The 21,742-nt window shown below is 48.0% G+C and overlaps 1 protein-coding gene across 1 annotated transcript in view; it reads left to right on the forward strand.

The window, feature by feature from the left end:
- The first annotated feature begins 2,120 nt into the window (after positions 1-2,120).
- The window catches only part of GALC (galactosylceramidase), a 54,676-nt gene continuing 35,054 nt past the window's right edge, over positions 2,121-21,742 (forward strand). Inside the window, exons 1-5 of the mRNA XM_060263054.1 lie at positions 2,121-2,296; positions 4,755-4,823; positions 13,589-13,652; positions 19,703-19,816; positions 21,096-21,235. Of these exons, the coding sequence (XP_060119037.1) occupies positions 2,153-2,296; positions 4,755-4,823; positions 13,589-13,652; positions 19,703-19,816; positions 21,096-21,235 (531 nt within the window). The 5' untranslated portion in view covers positions 2,121-2,152. The remainder of the gene's footprint in view (positions 2,297-4,754; positions 4,824-13,588; positions 13,653-19,702; positions 19,817-21,095; positions 21,236-21,742) is intronic.

Raw genomic sequence — 21,742 nt, forward strand, 5'->3', positions numbered from 1 at the left:
AGCATACGTAGACCCATGTCGAAAAAATTGAGCTGAGGCTCTGTGTAACATCGGGAGAAGGAGGCTGACGAAGTGATCGAAACCGTGAGGAGTTCTTTCATAAGCAGTTCCTTCCTTACTCTCTCCGCATCGTTAGGAGTCGGGCACTGAGAAAAAAGCGTTCACCCACAACTGAGTCTACTAGAAGGAAGCCAATTTACAAGGCTACTGAAAGACTGTGGGAAAATTTATATGCTGAAAGCTCAGTATTCTTTAATTTTGTTTTAAGTTTCATTTAAGCTTGCACTAAAACGTATTTATACACGTTTCCGTGTAAATTTCATTGTTTTGGGTGGTTTTTCTGTTATTTCCATTGATTACATCGGTTCCAGTTGTTTTGATCATTACTAATATACTGGCATAATGGAAACAGAATTGTAACAATTGCTGTCCTCAACCAAAAGCCTGAGAGAACATCTCTGCCTTACAGGCCTTGTGGAATTGCATAAGATCCTGCAGGACCCTGATGGTATTCGAGCAAGAGTACTACCAGGTTGGAGCCAGGCCCTGGTTGAGGACAGCCAGACATCTTTGGGGCCAGGAATCACCAGCAAATTGCTATCCAAGGACATAGATACATTATAGATACATTAGTCCCTAACTGCTCAAGGCCTTGAAGGTCAACATCAAAACCTTGAACTTGACTCAATATGCCACTGAAAGCCAGCACAGCTGGTGCAGCACAGGTTGTATATGTACCACCTGCGATGCTCCTGTAAAGACTTGTGTGGCTGTGTCTGGATCAGTTGGAGCTTCTGGGTCAGTCTCAAGGGCAGGCCAGTGTAAAGTGAGTTACAGTAGTCTAGCCTAGAGGTGACAATTGCATGGATTACTTTGGATAGCTCAAGGTGCAACAGGAAAGGAGCCAATTGCCAAGCTTAGTGCAGATGGAAAAATGTCAGCCTGGCAATATGAACGACTTGAGCCTCAATATTGAAGGAGGCATCCAAAATCACACCTGGACTCTTGACGGACTGCACTGGTGCCCACAGCCCCCTGTCAAGAGTGGGGCATCTATGTGCCAGCCCTGAAGCCTACTCCTTGAGCCACAAAACCTCCATCTTCATTGGATTCAGTCTCAACATGCTCTTTTTAAACCACCCCACCATGGCTCCAAACCCATGGCCAAATTTTGAAGGCGGTATTCAAGTGGCCATCCAATAACAGATACAGCTGGGTGCCATCAGCATACTGGTGACACTGGAGCCCAAAACTCTACTATGCCAACTGGGCAAGGAGGCACATATCTGCCAAACCCTTCACATTCTATTCCCCCACCTTCCCCAATCTGCAGACCTTTCCATTCCCCTTGCTTTTCCTGACAGTCCTTCTGTGCCCCTCCCCCAAGAAACTCGGTAAGATTTAGTTTAAGCTTTACCTATGAATAGACATTACCAGTGTTAAACACATTTATATACCCCACCCCTCCCTGGGGAAGGGCAAAGGGCACTTACATACAGATATCTCACATAGCAACCAACCACAGCAACAAACCATAATGCCAAACAAAATCTCAGTATTGGAAACAGCTAGTCCCAACAAAGCACAAATCAGCTTCGAGGTATACACAACTCGGCCGTCAACAAAAAGGCAGATCCAGCTCGGCGGTCAACAGCAAGGCAGATTCAGCAGTCCTAAGGCGGCCAAAATCACGGCGAAAGCCGTGGCCGCCGGGAGGACTCAGATCGAAGATGGTCAAACTAATCTCCAGTCATCCCCGTCGCCCTTTCGCAGCGGCGAACATGAAAGCAAACCCGGCGAGTCTCCGGCGTCACGTGACGTGAACGCCTGTCACGTAACCGCAGAAAGACGTTCCATCCCGCTTCTCGCGGAAAAATGTTCCATCCCCCTCCCCTCCCCTCCCTGGAAACACGCGCGTACAACTCCAACTCCTCCTGGGGCTCGCCCAGTTCCTCGTCAGGTGACCGCGCGTCACGCGATTACGCCAGGGCTGTTGAAGGTGCTGCCGCTGTCGCGCTTTAAACAGGGTGCAAGAGCTGGCATGAGCGCTGTCGAAGACGCTACTGTGGCCGCCCACTCCTAGTCCTGAGGAAGCGCGGGCACTCGGCTGCATACTGTTGCTCCCTTTCCCTTCCTCTCGCCGCCTGTCGGGATGCTGTTGCTGTTGCCGTGCTTGGCGCTCGCGCTGTCACCATGGAGCGCCGCTGCTTGGAGGCCGAGCGGCCGTTACTGGCTGACTGACGCCGAAGGGCTGGCCCGGGAGTTCGACGGCATCGGAGCCGTCAGCGGCGGAGGGGTGGGTGAACAGCGAACTGTGGGAGGAGGCTGCGGCAGGCGAGCTGGGAAGGGGGGTGGCGATCGGGTTAGGCTGTCTGACAGAGCCTCGAGCGTTGTTTTCCCATTTGGATATAGCTGTATTTTACCTTGAAGAACAGTTATATACACGTATATCTACAAAAGCAGATTATATCCGAGCAACGTTTTTAAGTCTGCATGCATACCTGTGTGTCTATACATAGACCTGTGTATACAGATACATAAAGACACATCTGTATGCATATGCACGCAAGCAGACATCCTTAGATACAAACAGTGCTGCTCAGGTATGATATGCTAATGTTATACATATGTTAATACATATGTTGTGCACAAATTAATACATATACTGACCTGTATAATTACTGCTTGTATGCATGTGCGTGTTTATTTTTGTCTGCATCATTCTCTTTCTGATGGGGAACCAAGGAAGCTTGTGCTATCATTATCCCCTCCTTTGTTTTATCCTCACAACACCTCTTTGAGGTAAGTTAGGCTGAGAGCATGATTAGCCCAGAATCACCCAGGGAACTTCCAGAGCAGAGTGTGTATGTATTGTTTCTAGAATGCTCATTTGCTTTTGTCAGTGTCTTTCCTTGATAGAGAATTCAAGCAGTGTACATAAGATCCAAGTCCAGTGTTATGTTGTGGTTAATGCACAAGACTGGGAGCAATTCTAAGTCTTCTGCGAAGCTTGTTGGGTGACCTTGGGCCTGTCAGTGTTGCTCATCCTAACTTGACTCACAAGTGAGGGGTGGTGTGTGTACTATGCCTTCTTTTGAGGAAGGATGGGATAAAAATATGATTTCCTGGATTACCTACCATTTAGGCCAAGCGCACCCTAGGGCTGCTGCAGCACACCCTGGTTCCTGGTGGTGGAGTTCTTGTTTTGTGGGTAGCAGGGGTCGTTTTGTAGAAAAATAGGTGGTGGAGCTCATCCAGGGATTATTATGCAGCTGCACCTACTATTCAATGAAGAAGGTGGGAAGGAGGAGGTGGAACTGTCAGGTTCAGAAGCTGCGCTCCTGTGAGCTCCCGCTGAATCCGAGGCTTGGTTGGTAGTAGAATTTCACTTATTGTCATGTAAAAGTTTGCCAGGCAGCCCTGTTTTCAAAGCCTATCATGTTGGATTTGTGCCTGCCAGTTGAATGTGCTGAGTAGGAATGTGTAAAAGCGTCTGAACTGCAGGAGTGGTCAGTCAGGGATATAGATCTAGATCGAGAGTGAGAGATGCAAGCTATGGGGCACAGGTGGCTAAGATATACTCTGAGAAGTTCTATGGTTGAAAAGAATCTGAAACTTAAACACATTTAAAAAAAAATTCCAAAGAACTAAAGAAAACAAATCTTGGTGTAGTGTTATGCGGTGTTGGCAGTTTTGATGGTTGCTGCTAGCTGGCTTATTGGGGTGGGGAGAGTTGAAAACATGGACACACATTCAACCCCTTTCCCTGCCCTGTTGGTTAGCAGTGGCCAGGGGCGTCCTTGGCCAAAAAATGCAAAGGATGCACTTTCACCAAGCCTCCCTTCCATACCATCTCTAGGCAGCTAATCTGGTGAGGCTTGAAGATGATGATTGTATGTTTTCAGTGCCAGAATGCTGCCCCTCAGCTTCATGGTGGGAAGATCTGACTGCCCTGATCACTGCCTATTCTACAAAGAATGTCTAGGCAGCAGGAAAACAAGAGGGGGCAAAAGTGGGAAGAAGGGGAAGGAGATGGGATTTTCCCTCCTCCATGACTCCTTACATGGATACCCTTGGTAGCCATCCTAAGGGTTTAGAGAGCACTGTTTCTTGGGGCAGGGGTTATGTTAACCCAGGGGCCCCCAACTTTTTTGAGCCCATGGGCACCTTTGTAGTTTTGATATAGTGTTGTGGGCACAGCCACAAAATGGCTGCTGTAGGAGACAGAGCCAGCCACACAATGGCTGGCACAGTGAAGGTCCTTGTGCTGTCGTGACAGCTGTTGTAAAAGCAATGTTTTTAAAAAGTTGCATAGCCAGTCAGATCTCCAATGGCCAATCAGACCCCTTGCTGGCAAAAGCCCCCCCCCTTTCTAAAAACACTTGGTGGGAACCAGGAAAGGTGTTGGCGGGTGCCATGGTGGACCTTCTTATGGCACTTGGTTTTTTTGGCCACTGTGTGATACAGAGTGTTGGACTGGATGGGTCATTGGCCTGATCCAACCTGGCTTCTCTTACGTTCTTATGGTGCCCATGGGCAGAACAGTGGGGACCCCTCTTTAACCTTTGAAGATGACTGCAAAGGTGAAAGCAGTCCCACTGTTGTAACCATCCTTGGGAAAGCTGAAACAATTTGCAGTGTCTTATAGGTCCCTCTTGTCATTATCTTATCTGCCTCTTTCTATGAGCTTTAAAAGCAGCAGTTATTCAGCATATTATTAACATGGTAATTCGAAAACTTTTTTTTATCCCTAGGCTACCTCTCGGCTTCTGGTGGATTATGAAGAACCTTATCGCTCACAGATTTTAGATTATCTTTTTAAGGTAATAATGGGTTTTGCAGTTCAAGCAAATTCTAATCTAAAGAAATTTCCTTTAATTTTCTAGTACGTAATGATTCTTAGTATGCTAGCTGCTGTTCCCTTCCCCCAGGGTTCATGAAACATATGAGTTCCAGCTGTCAAACAATACCTGCTAAGAATTATTTATCATTGCGTGTGGTTAATGCTTAATTTTATGTCTGAAGTCAGATGTAACAGTTTGAACTAGATTGTTTGAATGGCCTAAAAGTTTACAAGTTGTCAACTATAAGCAAACAATACATGTTGCAGTGTTGTTGTCCCCCCCCCTCCCCAAAGCATCTTCTGACTTATTATTTTTGTAGGTCGTATGTTAATCAGAGTTGTGAAGCTTTGCGCTGTGAAATTGTGATTGGGTTTTCGTTGCAGCTTAAGAATGTTGACTGAAAGCTTTAATGCAGTATAGAATGCTAGACTAAAGATTAGGGGTTTGGAGGAACAGAATTTTAGAGTGTCTGCAGGAAAGAGATTCCTGGAGATTTCCAGGAAATACCTCTTTTACCTGGCCTGACCTGACCTGGTCAGGGAGTGGGGAAAAGACAGGTGGTAAAAACTCCTTGCCACAGAAAGGAGCTCTCTGTTCCTTGGGCATTGTGTCCAGAACAGCAAGGGCAGATCTCCCCACTCAGAAAGCAGCCATTTTGACCATGTGCTGGTCTGAAGAACTGGAGGGAGCTTCCCAGTAATGGTGCTGTAGTGTATCAAGAAATGTCATGCGACCCGACGGGGGGGGGCAACTGTCCCCGCCTATCTCCAGCTGTGGCGGGAAGTTCAACGGGGCCGGATTGGCCCAACCAACCCAGTAGGCTGGACCCGGGATTGTACATAAGCGGGACCCGGCCCGCGTGTCCTCTCTCTTGCAACGTGCTCCTAATAAACCATGTTGCCCTACTCTCGTCTCCGCTTCGAGTACGTTACACTGGCGACGAAGGTGGGATCCTAGCCGCAGCGGCTACGACGGAGATCTGGGCAACAAGTGACTGTCGCCGCCATCATGGCCAACCAAAGCGGAATCACCGGCTACCTCGAGCCCTTCGACCCAACCAATCCAGAGGGATGGGAGTCCTACGCGGAGCGGGTCGAGTTCTACCTCCGGGCCAACAAGATCACTGACGCCGGAGCGAAGAGGGACGTTCTCATGAGCGTCTGCGGGCCTGCCACGTTCGAGATCGCCAAGGGTCTCTCGGCACCCGCCCGTCTGGCAGAGAAATCCTACGACGAGATCATCCGACTCCTCACGGGACACTTCTCACCACAGCCTTCGCGGGTGGCTTGCAGGTTCCTGTTCCACAAACGGGACCAGATCGCGGGCGAGTCCGCCGCAGACTACCTGGCGGCCCTCCGTAAACTCGCCGGGAACTGCAACCTCCCCCAACTGGAGGAAGCCCTGGCGGACAGATTCACGTGGGGCCTCCGCGACGAGAGGCTCCAGCAGAAGCTCTTCGCCAAAGAAGAGCTTACTCTCCAGGCCGCCTTCAGCGAAGCGGTGGCATGGGAACGAACCGCACGAACGTTTCCCCGGGCCAAGATGGAAGCTGCCCACCACGGAGAGCTGGACCAAGACGGCCCCGAGGAGGAGGAAGCCCATCAGCTACGCCGCCCAGCCGGCCCACCCAACAGAGCGACCCAACGCCCCCGAGCGACCGACCGACCACCAGCGTCGGAGAGAGCCCCGGCCACCAAGTGCGCCAGCTGCGGCGGCCCCCACGAGCGGAGAGACTGCCAATACCGGACCTGGGACTGCAGGAGCTGCGGAAAGACCGGCCACATTGCCAGGGCTTGCCGAGCCAAGCCCAACCGCAGGAAGCCGACCACGTACCACGAGTCCGCGGAGTCCCATGCGGTAGACTCCACGTCCCTACAGGTACTGAACTTGCCCCACGATTCCCCCGATAAAATCAAAGTGGCGGTCCTTATAGAGGGGAACCCCTGCCAAATGGAGGTGGACTCAGGGTCCTCCATTTCCCTTATTGCGGAAGAAACCCTAAGAGAACTGTGTCCCCGCCAGCGGCTGCAACTTCGGCCGGCAGACTTCATACTCCGGGACTTCCAGAAGAACCCGGTGCAAATTGCGGGGTGGGCGCGGGTACAAGTCGAGCGGGGGTCCTTCCACGGCCCGCTGGACATCCTGGTGGTTAAGCGCCAGCTGGCCACCCTGCTAGGTCTAGCCTGGTTCAAACCCTTGGGAATCCGCGTGGAGGGGGTGGGCCAGACCATAACGCCCCGGGGGTTCGGGGAGATTTGCAAGGAATTCCCCGAGGTATTCGATGGGTCCCTAGGGAGCTACCGGGGGCCGCCCATCTCCCTGCCCCTAGACCCCACGGTCAGACCGATTCGGCTCAAGGCCAGGAGGGTTCCGTTCGCCTTGAAACCTAAGATCGAGGCAGAGTTAGACCGCCTCACGGCACAAGGCGTCCTGGAGCCGGTGGACTACGCCACCTGGGAAACCCCCATCGTTACCCCCATCAAGCCAAACGGGGAGGTGCGGATCTGTGCCGATTATAAATGCACCATAAACAAGGCACTACAGGACAACCCCTATCCAGTGCCGGTGGTGAGCCATGTCCTGGCCGCCCTAGCGGGGGCTAGGATATTTGGGAAGCTAGACCTGGCCCAGGCCTACCAGCAGCTCCCAGTAGACAATAAGACGGCGGAGGCCCAAACGATCGTGACCCACAGGGGGGCTTTCCGGGTAAAGAGGCTTCAGTTTGGGGTTAGCGTCGCTCCGGGGATTTTCCAGAGCCTAATGGACGCTCTCCTTAAAGGGATCCCAGGAGTCCAGCCGTTTTTCGACGACGTTTTAGTCGCCGCCCCGGACCCCGAGGAATTCGGCAACCGCCTTCGAGAGGTGCTCCGCCGGTTCCAGGCAGCGGGGCTCAAGGTCAAGAGAGAGAAATGCTTGCTGGGGGTTCCACGGGTAGAGTTTCTGGGGTTCGCCGTTGACGCAGCAGGAATCCACCCCACGGAAGAAAAGACCCGAGCCATCGTGCAAGCCCCGGCTCCCACTTGTAAAGCGGAGCTCCAAAGCTTCTTGGGGGTGCTCAACTTTTACCACTCCTTCCTCCCCCACAAGGCAGCCCTGGCGGAGCCCCTTCACCGGCTGCTGGACAAAAAAGCCCCTTGGGTTTGGGGCAAACGACAGGCCGCGGCGTTTCAGGCGGTCAAGGACGTCCTGGTGTCCAATGCGGTGCTCCACCATTTTGACGAGGCCCTCCCCGTCATCCTGGCCTGCGATGCGTCGCCGTATGGGGTGGGAGCAGTCCTGGGGCACCAGCTTCCGGACGGGAGGGAGGTACCGGTCGCATATTACTCCCGCACGCTCACTTCAGCCGAGCGCAACTACGCGCAGATAGATAAAGAGGCCCTGGCAATCGTGGCAGGGGTCCGAAAGTTCCACGAGTATCTATATGGGAGAAGGTTCACCATTGCCACGGACCACAAGCCCCTCTTAGGTCTACTGGCCCCAGACCGACAAACCCCCCAAATACTCTCACAGCGCGTGTTGAGGTGGAACCAATTCCTCAACTCATACACGTACACACTGGTTCATAGGGCCGGCAAGGCTATGGGACACGCGGATGCGCTTAGCCGTTTGCCGCTTCCGGAGACGGGTCCGGACACCGCACCCGCACACCAGGTCATGATGATAGAGAGCCTCCCAGAGCCGCCCCTCCACGCAACGGAGGTGGCCAAGGCCACCCAGAAACACAAGACACTGGCACGGGTGCTCGACTGGGTGGTGAGGGGGTGGCCAGAGGGAAACATGGGGGAAGAATTCAAGCCTTACAAGGCGAGGAGGGAGGAATTAGCCGCACACAAGGGCTGCATACTTTGGGGCAGTAGGGTAGTGATTCCACCTCCGCTCCAAAAGCGTGTTCTAGAATCCCTACACGAGACTCATCCCGGCATAGTGCGAATGAAGGCTCTGGCCAGGAGCTACGTCTGGTGGCCGGGAATGGACGGGGAGATCGAGGGCTGGGTCCGCGGGTGCCAGACCTGCCAGGAATCCCGGCCCGAGCCGCCCAGCGCCCCCGTCACTAGGTGGGAGTCCACCCGGAAACCATGGTCGAGACTCCATATCGACTTTGCGGGCCCATTCCAGGGGCAGACCTTCATCATAATAGTGGACTCCTACACCAAATGGCTGGAGGTCATCCCCGTAGGGTCCACCTCGTCCACAGCCGCGATCAGAGCTCTGCGCAGGGTCCTATGCACACATGGCATCCCGGACACCATAGTCTCTGATAACGGGGCCGCCTTCACCTCAGCCGACTTCCAGGCGTTCCTGCAAAGATACCTGATCAGGCACATAAGGTCGGCTCCCTTCCATCCGGCCACCAACGGCCAGGCGGAGCGGATGGTCCGCACAACAAAGGAGGCCCTCGGCCGAATTGTACAGGGGGACTGGGACCACAGGCTGGCCGCGTTCCTCTTCGATAATCGGATCACCCCTAACCCGGTCACAGGAGTCAGCCCGGCTGAGCTCCTCATGGGACGCAAACTCATAACCCGGCTGGACCGGCTGCATCCCGACCGGGCTTCAGACACCCGCGGGAGCCCCGAAGTCCGAGACGCCGCCCGGGGCTTCTTCGCGGGCGACCCAGTTTTCGCCCGAAACTATGCAAGGGGCCCCGATTGGGTGGCGGGGCGGGTACTGAGGGTAACCGGGTCCCGCCACTACGACATATCAACGGAGGGGGGCCAGGTACTACGGCGGCACATTGATCAGTTGAGGCGCCGCACCCTTCCGGAGGCCCCCACGGACACGGACGAGGCTATATCCAGCGAGGAGCCTAACGGAGACCGCCTAGATGACGCGATCCCAACATCCGTGATGCGGGCGCCGGAGGTACCGGAACCGACCGAAACCGAGGGATCCGCGGAACCGGACGGGCCGCCCCCGTCCACTCCAGGACCTACCGAGGCACCATCCTCGGCGGCCGCGCCGCCGCCACCGGGACCCCCCAGACGGTCCACTCGGGAGCGCCGGCCCCCCGCATACTTACAGGACTTTGTACATTAACCAGGGGGGGAGGGGTGTAGTGTATCAAGAAATGTCATGTGACCCGACGGGGGGGGCAACTGTCCCCGCCTATCTCCAGCTGTGGCGGGAAGTTCAACGGGGCCGGATTGGCCCAACCAACCCAGTAGGCTGGACCCGGGATTGTACATAAGCGGGACCCGGCCCGCGTGTCCTCTCTCTTGCAACGTGCTCCTAATAAACCATGTTGCCCTACTCTCGTCTCCGCTTCGAGTACGTTACAGGTGCCATATGGGGATTTGTAGCTACCTAAACAAAAGGGGCCTGTCCTGTATTTTAACATCTGATAGGACATCTGATAGGACAGAGGATGTGCATTTTACCAGTCTCTTTTGGATTCCATGCTCAGTCTGGTGCTGTGCTAAAAGTATGCTTGTAAACATTTTCTTTTTAATAAATGCTTTGTAAATTTTGATGCTGGAAGTGGTTTCACATAGACCTCGGCCATCTCAGACACTCTATTTTAAAAGGAGTGAAGGAGAAGGCAGGCAGTTGGCTAGTGACTATTCCTCCAGGAGTGTGCAAGGCTGTCCCCTTGGTGACCAGGCACTAGGCAGCTGGAGGCACAGAGGCAAGGCCTCAGAACGTGGAAGGAAAACTGGGAGTCCTGCCCCTCTCAGTGGGCAGTTCCTTACAAAGGGCAGGTGGTGGTGGCAAGCTACCCTGAGAGTGAAAGAAAAGCCTTGGAAGGCAAAGTGAAATAGGGCCTGCAGGTCAGAGCAGGCGCACTCTGCCACAGTCTCTAAGAACACCCAAGCCTAGACTCATTGACTGGAGAAAGGCTTCTTCTAGTTTCTGATTCCTTTAGGAGAACCAGGAAGGATTTAGATAGGGTGGGGAAGCTTCATATTGCTGTTTTTTTTAATGTCAGTGATATCATATGACTACAACAACTGGTGGACATTTTGGGGTCTAAAGTGGCTTGGCTCCCAATGATGAGTACTCATAATTGGAGCAATCTTATGGAGTTCTGTCACCCTAGTTTTGTTCAGCATTCTTTTAAATGTATGTATGAGGCTGTAACATCACAGGGTACTGAAGTGGAATCAAGTGCTGACACCATATCTTTTATCTAGCCATCATCCTGCAATGTGCAGACTTTCTTAGTATTTCCTTGTGCTGGGTGGCTGTATATTGAACTGATCTGGCCAAGATTGCTGAACACATAACAGGCCTTACGTTAGCTGACTGATGATTCCTGTGATTTACATCAAAGGAAGAGGATATACACACTCATAATAGAAGTATTGTGTTCTATGTGGGGTGCCTTTCTTAACTATCCAAATAATTAAGTTGGTGCAGCTCACAGCTGGCAGAACTGGCTTGTAGGGAACCTAGTCAGTAGACTAAAGGGCTAGTTTCTAAGAACCAAGTGTTGTCCATAGAGATGTGAAGGTGTAGAAAAATATAAACAGATTGGGGGAAAAATATTTTTGCTTTCCTCATTAAAAAAAATGGGAAATTTTGAGAAATGCTGAAAAGAATTGTACCCACTAGTTATGTCAAAACAGTTACTACATGTACTCATATTCCGTCAGTTCTCTATGGCAACAACTCTAAGTGTGAACCAGGTGAAGGGGTTTTTGTTGAAAATTTTAGATGGAGTAATATTTACTGATGCTTCCTTTGCCTCACAGAATGTACTTTCTAACAGAGCACAAAGTACACATGATATGTGATAGTAGAAAAGAGTAAGAGTCCAGTAGCACCATAAAGATGAGCAAAATACGTGGCAGGGTATGAACTTCAAGTGAGCAGTAAGTCATTAAAGTTCATAACCGGCAAATTTTGTTAGTCTTTAAGGTACTACTGGACTCCTTTTTTCTGCTGCAACTGACATACTATCAGGGCTACTCATCTTGCAATGTTTCCTTTGTTCATAATGGAAATAGGTTGGTCTGTGTTTTTACTATTGTCAGTTTTATAGTTACCTAAGCCCAGTTGTACCAGAGTCTCCCCCCCACACACACACACTGAGTTCCAATTACTTTCTGAGCACTGATTGTAGATGCAGTTTTGAATTCGACATTCAAACAGCATAATTTCAAGATAACTTTATTATCAATCATGCTTTAAATCAATTGAGTGGATTTCTTCTGGACTGTGCTATCTAGGCCCCATGTTCAAACAGTACGGTGTGTAGTGGGTATATTGCCCTATTACTGTGGTGTTCCCTTCTTTTTGAGGCCCAAAGCTAAGTAGCTTCTGAGACCCTGGACTTCCTTTGTGGTTTCCCATCCCAATACTAACCAGGGCCAACCCTGCTTAGCTTTTGAGATCTGACAAGTCAATGGTATCTTCTCATGGTTTACCAGACCTAATCACATCTGTAATGACTTGAAATGCATGCTGCTTTGAATAATGATTAAAAATAGCTGGAAGGTGTAATACATTTTGCTAATTATTTCATTTCATCATCACCTCTGTGTAGGAGTTCGGTGAGCTGTAAAATAGTGACTTTGCAGAGGAAGTTCCCACGTAATGCATAAGGGTTTAAAATGAAGGCTGTAGATCATGACTCTTTCCCCAAGGTGGTAATTGAGTCACGCTGATGAAATTATTGAACCATTGATTAAATTAGCCTTTCTTGCTTGTGGCAAATAAGTAAGCTGTCCTATGGCCTTTCAAGGCACTCGAGGTGATGCTGTCTTTCCAGCTTAAAGAAAGAACAGTGTTGCGCCTTTTCAGTTGCCTCCCTTGCCCCAGGCCAAGAACAGTATATGAAAAGGATTACAAAAATTGCTGCTGTTGTTCTGGTTACCATCATGTTGATACTACTGAAGAAAATGCTTCTGAAAGAAGGCCAAGGCTGAGCTGTTCAATGATGACTTGCCATGTTATGGCTAGTGCGTCCTGAGAACTTTTCAGAAAAAAAGCCCCAAAGATGTAGTGCTGTAATTATTTCATTTTTGAAGATGATGATGGTATTGAATTTATATCCCACTCTCTACTCCACATCTCAGTCTCAAAGTAGCTCACATCATCTCCCACAACAGATACCCTATGAGGTGGGTGAGGCAGAGAGAGCTCTCACAGAAGCTGCCCTTTCAAGGACAACTCTGCGAGAGCTATGGCTGACCCAAGGCCATTCCAGCAGGTGCAAGTGGAGGAGTGGGGAATCAAACCCAGTTCTCCCAGGTAAGAGTCTGTGCACTTAACCACTACACCAAACTGGCTCTCATTAAAGGGTCCCCCTCCTATGTTTCTACATGAGTCTCTGTTCTGGGTGTGCCTCCTGGATGGGCAGAGACAAGCCCAGAGCCATAACCTATGAAGAGATTCAACAGCAAGCCTCTCAGGGTTCTTCTGCTAAATTGGCAAAAGCTGTGAAATGGAAAATGTAAACCCTCCTCTCAAGGGTGAACGGTTCCACTTGTGTGGGATGTGCCATTATTAACTGATTAACATACCATCAAAAGGCTTGGATTTTTTTAAAAAATTACAGTGTTCAAAAACATTTATTGAATGCTGGGTATTATTCCAGTGTTTTGGAATAAAGATGAGAGAAAGGATTTGATGAGTTGTTATAATGCCGGTTTCTTTCTGTAGTTGGGAGTATGAAATATATTATATGTGTTGTGTTATATTTTGAAAAATCTAATAAAATTAAAGCAGATGCGCTGTACTGCACTGTACTGTATGTGTAATAGAAATATGTGACCTATTTATTTATTTTCTTTTTTTTTAAGCCAAATTTTGGTGCTGCTTTGCATATTCTCAAAGTGGAAATTGGTGGCGATGCACAGTCTACAGGTATGAATGACCTACAGGGCCATTAAAACTGAAAGGGTGTTGACCATGTTATAACTTTGGGTTTCATATTTCTCAGACTGCTTTGTTCAGGTTTGCCTTACATAATGACAATATCAACTTTCCCCCTAGGTTCCCTGAAGTGATTGGATTTTTTTAAAAAATTGTGAATTCTGCTAATTAGAGGCATAGTTCATGAGCTGAAAAAACAGGAAACCTGTCTTCTAGCCTGTGAGAAAAAGTTACAGGCTAGTGTTACCTCCTATTATTTTGGTAGTTTTAGATATTTAAAGAATATTCTGAGGATTTACTTGGACAACCAATTTTCACATCTTAGGGCATGTTTGGGAATTGGTTCCCATGAGATCCATGGTTATTTATATCAAGAAATTTAGCAAACTGTCCTGAAAAAAGAAGCAAGATGTGTTTGGCTATAAGTTTCACTGATATTTTGTAGTATTTATTTCCCAGTAAGCATTCTTAAAATCACACTGTTAGATGAGTAGGTGGAATTATATACCTGATTTGCTTTCTTCCAAGCTTGTAAGACTAAATAAACATGTGAAAGATTGTTAGGTAGTGACTTGACATATTGAAAGCATTTAAAGTTTCCCTTTTTTAATGGTTTGTTGGTGTTATCTGTCTAATTTAGGGATGTTACTCATTTGTTACGAGGGCCTGATCTGACATAAATGTAACTTCGTTGGGCTGGGCCATGCGTGCCTTAAAATGTAACATGAGGTACTTTATAAAGGTGATTTCAGATGTCAAATGGCAATAGCAGGTGAATGGTAATAGTAGGCTTAGGTTAGGTGTGATATGCAAAGGGATAGTAGGTGTGGAGATATCAGCATTGGTAACGAGACAGGAAACGTAGGTCTCAATTCCATCCAGGAGGATTCAGCCCAGGAGGATGCAAAGAATAAATGAACACAAATCTGACATTAGAAACCAAGAACATTCAGTTGCTGAACTAAGAGTAGCAGTGCTCTTGTAAAGGAATTTCAATGGGAGATTAGAAAGAGAAGCTGATGAATTGCAATTGATAATGAAACTCAAGACCATGCATCTTCCTGGACTGAACTGAGGGCTAGTTTTTCAGTCTCCTTACCTATGTGTGCTATTAGCATTTGGCATCTGAAATCACTCAACTTTCCGAGATATAAGGAGCAATCCAAGACAGAGGCAAAGTGAGAGGAGCAGAGAGACTAAGAGGAGGGGGCAGAGAGTCAGAGAGGCAAAGAGAGGAGGGGAAGAGGGGTTTACCTTTGTATTTCTCCCGTGCAAAGGAACCATGGAGCTCTCCATGTGCCTGTATCTGCATGAGAGAGCAAGGGAAGGAGAGCAAGGGCAGAGGCAGGAAGCAGGAAATGAATAGCCGTGGAGGGAGCTGGGAGGAAAGCAAGGTTAGGTGTGGCTGCAGCAGCAGGCCTGGAAAGAAAGCAGAGGGAAGGAAGTTGCTGGGGGGTGGGGGTGGGGGTGGTGCACACATTTTACACCCCCGGTCTAATGCAATTTAACCATATCTAGAAGAGAATCTATTTTGTCTTGTAAATAAGAACATGTATTCTGGCTAAGCAAAGTATTAAACATGAAAAATCCTGTCTGAAATATTAAATTAGCTGGGTGGTTGTAGGTATTGTTCATTTTAGTACAAGAACTGTGGTGCTGGCAGCCAGCCACTGATGTAATAATAGTGCAGCTGGTTGAGTTCCTTTGGACATTTCCTGTGGGGGTGGGGGTGCATGTGCCCCTCCTCAAGATGCAGATTGCATAGCGAGTGCACCAGAGTTCACAGCAACCCCAACAACACCTACCAGTGGTGAAGAAGCCTCATCCATGCCAGAACAGATGAACAGGGACAGAGTACTATAGTACAGACTTCACTAAAAAGCAGCAGGGAAATAGTGACAGGATATCTGGTATGACCCCTGTGTCACTGCCAGCTGCTCTGGGAAGCCTGGGGGAGTTGGGGCAAGCCCTCTCCGTCACAACATGCCTGTGAGTGGGGAGGAGTTACTGGGATGGCTGCCTGAGTCAGGATGCTGCAGGAGCTGGACTGGAACCAGTGAGATGGCAGCCCCAAGGCAGAGTGAAGGGATCCACACTGGGCGCTGCAGTTAGCTCATACTCCACCATGAATGTCATCCTCCTGGATCTCTTCCCTGTTGAATTGCCACCTGCAGAGATACCAAACAGAGACATATGCAATGATTATGAACAGTTGTCCTGACAACTGCACCTGGGCTGGTTGTGTCCCAATAGGATCTGTGATTCCTCCTTATGGACAGACGCTCCCCAGGTGCATGCCATAGTTATTCAAATGACACACATCCGCTGTGTGGTTTGTACCTTAACTGTATTTACTCCATGTGTTTCAGCTGCTGTGTAGGCCTCCGATCCATCAAGGCAATAGGTACCATTGTCGTTTGATCAGGAGATCCACAGAGCACAGAAGGGCAGCTGCCGGTCACTGCCTCCCCCAAATCCAGTTGTGCCCCATTCCCCAACTGGGAGGATGGGGCATCCTGGCAAGGAGTGTGTCAATAGCCCTATACAGGGCTGCTTGCATCCCTGCCACCCCCTACCCCCAACACCTTAGCCAGCATTCCTAGGTCCACTTTCTTAGGAGTTTGCCTCATTGCATGACACAGTATATGCTTGGGGCAGCTACCTTCAGTTGCTACCATATGTGTGTACCCCTAACCCTGGCTATAGGAACCTGCACTGAAGAAGAGGAGCTAGTTTTTATCCCCTGCTTTTCTGTACCCTAAAGACTCCCAAAGCAGTTTACAATCGCCTTTCCTTCTTCTACCCACAACAAACACCTTGTTAGTTAGGTAGAGCTGAGAGAGTTCTGAGAGAACAGTGACTGGTCCAAGATCACCCAGCAGGCTTCATGTGGACGAGGAGTGGGGAATCAATCCCAGTTCTCCAGATTAGAGACCACCACTCTTAACCACTACAGCACACTGGCTCACTACATCACCAGCATTATCAAGATGGCACCCAGGATGCATGCATGGAGGAAAGGGAAGGTGGGTATAGGCTCCTCGGCAAAGCCTGCTGACTTCCTGCCCCTACTCACCAGTCTGTGTGTGGTTGCTCCTTCAGTGTGCATCTCCAGAGATGGAGTACCTGTACAAGTTCTGAAATGAGACATATTAGGAAAGAGATTTGCTGTCCCACTTGGGTGAAATTGCTGTGCCCTCTCCAGGCACGTCCTATTACAAGGCTGAAGTGCTGTGCACTCTAATTCAGGAACCTTAAAGAAAAATCCCATGCCACCAACCCTGTCATCTGTGTGGTGGGGTTTCCTGAGTCAGGTATATATAATGTAGTGTGTGTGTGTGTCTATGAGCTTTGATAGGGTGCACAAGAGGGAATTTGGCTGCTGCTGCGGAGGGGTGCGATTGGCAGTTGTTGGCGTCCTGTGCTAAGTCAGAGGTTGTGGGAGGGACTATGCCTGTGGGGGGCATTTTGACTTGTTAAACGGGTGCCTTTGGGCTACTCTGGTTTTTGATGGTGTAACTTTATTTCAGTTCTGGAGGATGTTTCCATGCCTGGGGCATTTTAAGGAGCTGACCTGCTACTGTCCCAGACCCTCCCCTGTCCCCACTGGTGCAGAAGGTTGCACTGGGAGTGCTGTGGTGGGGAGTCTATGATATTACAGTGCCAGGGGCTGGCTGTGACACAGTGGCAGCAGGGGACTACACTGCCTTGTCTCTAAGATATGGTGATGTAGCAGTTTGTTGGCTCCCTGAGCATTCCCTCCCCCATCCGCAGGATTGCGCTGTAAATTAGTATTGGTTCATTATAACTTCCTGAACGTGGTGAATATTAAACTACAATTTGCCCATTTTTTTCAGGATGTGCTTTGATTTGTAACAGTTTGGCATCATTTAACATCTCAAAATTGTGTGAATAACACCAAATGTTGGAAAATATTAATTGGCATCCATGTTTCAGCATATAGGATTTTGCCAGTGTGCTTTAAAATGTATCTCTTGTGATGGATTCTTGCCTCTTGTAAATAAATGGGATTGTGAATGGCCCACTCCTGATTTAGAGTATGGCTTTTCAATCAACAAGTTGTTATAATTTATGGTTAAGATTAGAAATTAGTCTGTTGTTTAGAATGAACAGTTCAGTGTTAATTAGGAAATTGCTGTAAGAATAATGTTGCATATCATAACTAATTCTGAACTTGGTCCTAGAATGTGAGTCAATGAATTAATTGGACTGGACCATTTATAGAGAAGGGTGATTATTCATAAAACTTTGAAAAATTCCCAAGGTTGTGGGGAACCCCCCCCCCCAAGTTTTAAAACAGAAATCAAGGATTTTTACAAAGGCCACAGACAAATGATGCCTGCACATGTGCAGACACAATTTCAGCACAGTCAGTCTCCCAGTGCAACATCACAAGATCATGAATGTCATTATGGGGGTTGCTAGCAAGATAACCATTGCCTAGAAGAGGTTAGAATAGGCTATGAAAAAGCATCTGGAATTGACTGGAAGAAAAAGAAAAGTAGGGGGAAATGTTACCCTGCTTTACACTCCAAGCTCTGCGAAATCAGGGCAGCAGCGGTTTGGGGAGGGCAGAACTGGCAGCGGCTTGGCAGCAAACATGCACAATAATGTAACAATGAAAGGAGGGGCTGCTTGCTGGGGAGGGAGAAAGGAAGGCAGCCAGCCAGTGGAAGCTGTAGAGCTATTGTGTGGTGATATTTGCTCTGGCAGGGAACTGGCAGCTAATTTTGTACTGAGAAACCGCCCCCGCAAAAAAAAAAAAGTGGGGTACAACTGGGTGGGAGGAGGAAGAAGATGGTGGCCAGATGAGGTGGGTGCTGAAAGCCGACTGTGTTTAAGCTGGGAGAGAGTTTGTGGTTGGGTGTCACGGCCAGTTGCTAATTCCCTGCTGTGTATGCAACCCTCTAGAATTTTCAAGCATTGGGAAGTTGCAGATTTGTTAGAGAGAGATAGGATTCAGACACTGATAGAGCTAGGTGGTTACAGCACACGTTCCTATAGGATTAGCTTAGGTATCCTGTGACAGGTAGCATAACAAAGTTTGAGTCCAGCAGCACATTTAAAACTAACAATGTTTTATTCTTAAGGTGCCACTGGACTCAAACTTTGTTCTGCTGCTTCAGACCAACATGACTACCCACCTAAATCTGTGATAGACAGGTCTGGTTACCTCAGAGAAACAGCATGTTAGTGACTTGAGGTAAAAATCCTGAGAGACAAGATGACACTGTTTCAGGAGTATGGTATTCCTGGGTTTAGGTAGCCATTCCTTAGCTGTGGTTACTATATTTCTACACCCCTTTATGTGCCCACCCATCCACTTTTTATAAGCTGTTCTAAAGAAAAGACAGTAAGTTTATTTTTGTGCTGTTAAAAAAAGATATCAGTATGATAATAGTTCAGGAAATGGGAGGGGGGAAAGGGACCAGAAATTTCCTTGGATATCTGTGCTACACCCCTCCCTCCATGTAACAAACATAGTTATTTTTGTGTTTAGCCTTGTTGACCACTTGCAAACCTGTTAAAACCCAAACATGCTTGGTCACTCCTGCTGGAGTGTGTATAGATGGGTGAAAACTGAGGCAGTGCTCCCAGCCCAAGCAAGATCTGTGCTCAGCACTTGCCTCCTCCAAATGTCATCTTCTGTCACTTTCTTTCCATCATGGTGGCAAGAAGGTGGTAGTGGATATGGAAAGGGGGGGGATCTAGGAAAGGGAGGGGGTCAGAGGGAGGGCAGGGAGGAGGTTGGTAACAGTACAGGTATAAGGAAGGAGGGAAAGGATGCAAAAGAAAAGTAGTGGGTGGAGGAGAGACAGGTGGCTATTGTGTGTGTGTCAGAAGCCAGAAGAAGATCAATGAGGAAATTTCCTTCGGAGTTTCTTGCAGGCACCTGCTATTGTACATATGTGGTTTTGTGTCGGCTCTGGGAAATATATTGGATACTCCTGGAAATGGCTGTGTGTAGCATGTGTTGCATTTACTGCACTGAAGAAATAAATTTGTTTTGATTCTTACAGATGGAACGGAACCATCCCATATGCACTATGAAAATGATGAGAATTATTTCCGTGGTTATGAGTGGTGGCTGATGAAGGAAGCTAAAAAGAGGAACCCTAACATTAAATTAATTGGTAAGGACTCAGATATATAATGTCTTAGCATTTTGATCCTGTAATCTGAAAATACTCCTGTGATTCATAATTAACGACAGGCTACTCCAGTACCCAGGTTGATGTTCAACAGTATAGTATAGTAATAAAATGCCTGATTGATGCACATGATATAATGTAAATTCCTTTTTGTGGTTTCTGATCAGTTAGAGAATCTAAGCCACCAGTTTTGCACAGTGCAGAGAAAACCATTCTGATCCTTAGGTACCAGCATTTTTCTAGGAGCAATTAGGTGCTTGGGATTTTGCAGGTTCACCTACCTTGACAACAAAGTTATTTTGCGTTAAATTCAAAGTTAAGTTTTTCTCACTTTTTTCTTCCTAGCTTTACTCCAATGTCTTTTTTGGTAGAAAGATTCCATCCAGCCCTAAGATACTCTGATATAGGGATAACAAGCTGATTGCCTATGGGGAATTGGGTGGAGTGGGACACAATTTATAAATCTCAACAGGTGAGTAAGGTGGCTTGTTTTTGTGTTTGAATATACACGCCTTTTTCAATGTGTTAATGTGGTCTGGTCATTTTTCATAAGCCTTGAACTATATAGGAAAGGTGGGACATAAATATTTTAAATAAATAACAAGCTAATTCCTTGTGTGTCCTCCCCCCTCCCCCGACACTGAGCTGATGTCAACATTCTGTGCTGGCTGAGACATATTTAGTTCTTATCAAGCTAGTTTTCAGAGGTCTCTGCCTCTTTTTTTGTGGAGGCCCATGTTACAAACTATTATTATGATATACTTGTCAAAGCATACATTTGAAAATTTTACAGATTGGATGCAAGTCTTTGCAAGAGTATTGTTGAACATATGAAGCTGTCTTTCACTGGAGGCTAATGTTTTCTAGTCTGACTGGTGGGGGGTGTCTAGGTTCTGTGGCAGTGAAAGGTAGTTTCTAGCTGTAGCTACTGGAGATAATTTAAATGGAGATGTCAGTGATTGAAGCTTGGAGCTCCTGTGAACAGTGTGTTTTACCACTGAACCACAGCTTGTCCCTGAAGGCTGGTTATAAACTGTTTGAACCATGTTATCAGGACTCAGGAGGTGTATGTTATTTGAGTAGTCTGTAGAGGTTTTGTGTAGCCACAACCATTTGATGACAATATATTTTTCTTCACTTGATGTAGTGTGCAATACAAGTCTGATTAATGAAGGTGGTCATTTATCTTGGAAGCATTTATTTAGCATATTCTGCTTACAAAAGGTTTTTTCCCCCCTTCTGTTCTTCTCTCTCTTTTCAGGGCTTCCATGGGCTTTTCCAGGATGGATTGGGAAGGGTGAGAACTGGCCATATGATCATCCAGATGTCACTGCTTATTATGTTGTTTCGTGGATTGTAGGTGCTAAAAGATTTCATGATTTGGACATTGACTACATTGGGGTTAGTATAGCAGTTTGTTTTAAAAATTATTGCAGTCTTTGCTGTCATATTTGAATATTGTTCAAGTTTGACATCTTGCTAAACTTATCTGACTCAGCAATGTATTTCCTGTATGTTAGTTGTAATTGACACTTTTAAAATGTTCGACTCCAGGTTGACTCAGCCTTCCATCCTTCTGAGGTCGGTAAAATGAGTACCCAGCTTGCTGGGGGGAAAAGTGTAGATGACTGGGGAAGGCAATGGCAAACCACCCCGTAAAAAGTCTGCCATGAAAATGCTGTGAAAGCAATGTCACCCCAGAGTCGAAAATGACTGGTGCTTGCACAGGGGACTACCTTTACCTTTTTACTTATTAAAAACACATATCTGCTGTCTTTTGCTTTCAAATTGGCTTACACAATATATAAGAACATAAGAGAAGCCGTGTTGGATCTAGCCCAACACTTTGTGTCACACAGTAGCCATAACCCAGATGCCTCAGGAAGTCCTCCAGTAGGGCCAGAACTC

The sequence above is a fragment of the Heteronotia binoei genome, chromosome 21 (genome assembly GCF_032191835.1).
Source record: "Heteronotia binoei isolate CCM8104 ecotype False Entrance Well chromosome 21, APGP_CSIRO_Hbin_v1, whole genome shotgun sequence".
NCBI lineage: Eukaryota > Metazoa > Chordata > Lepidosauria > Squamata > Gekkonidae > Heteronotia > Heteronotia binoei.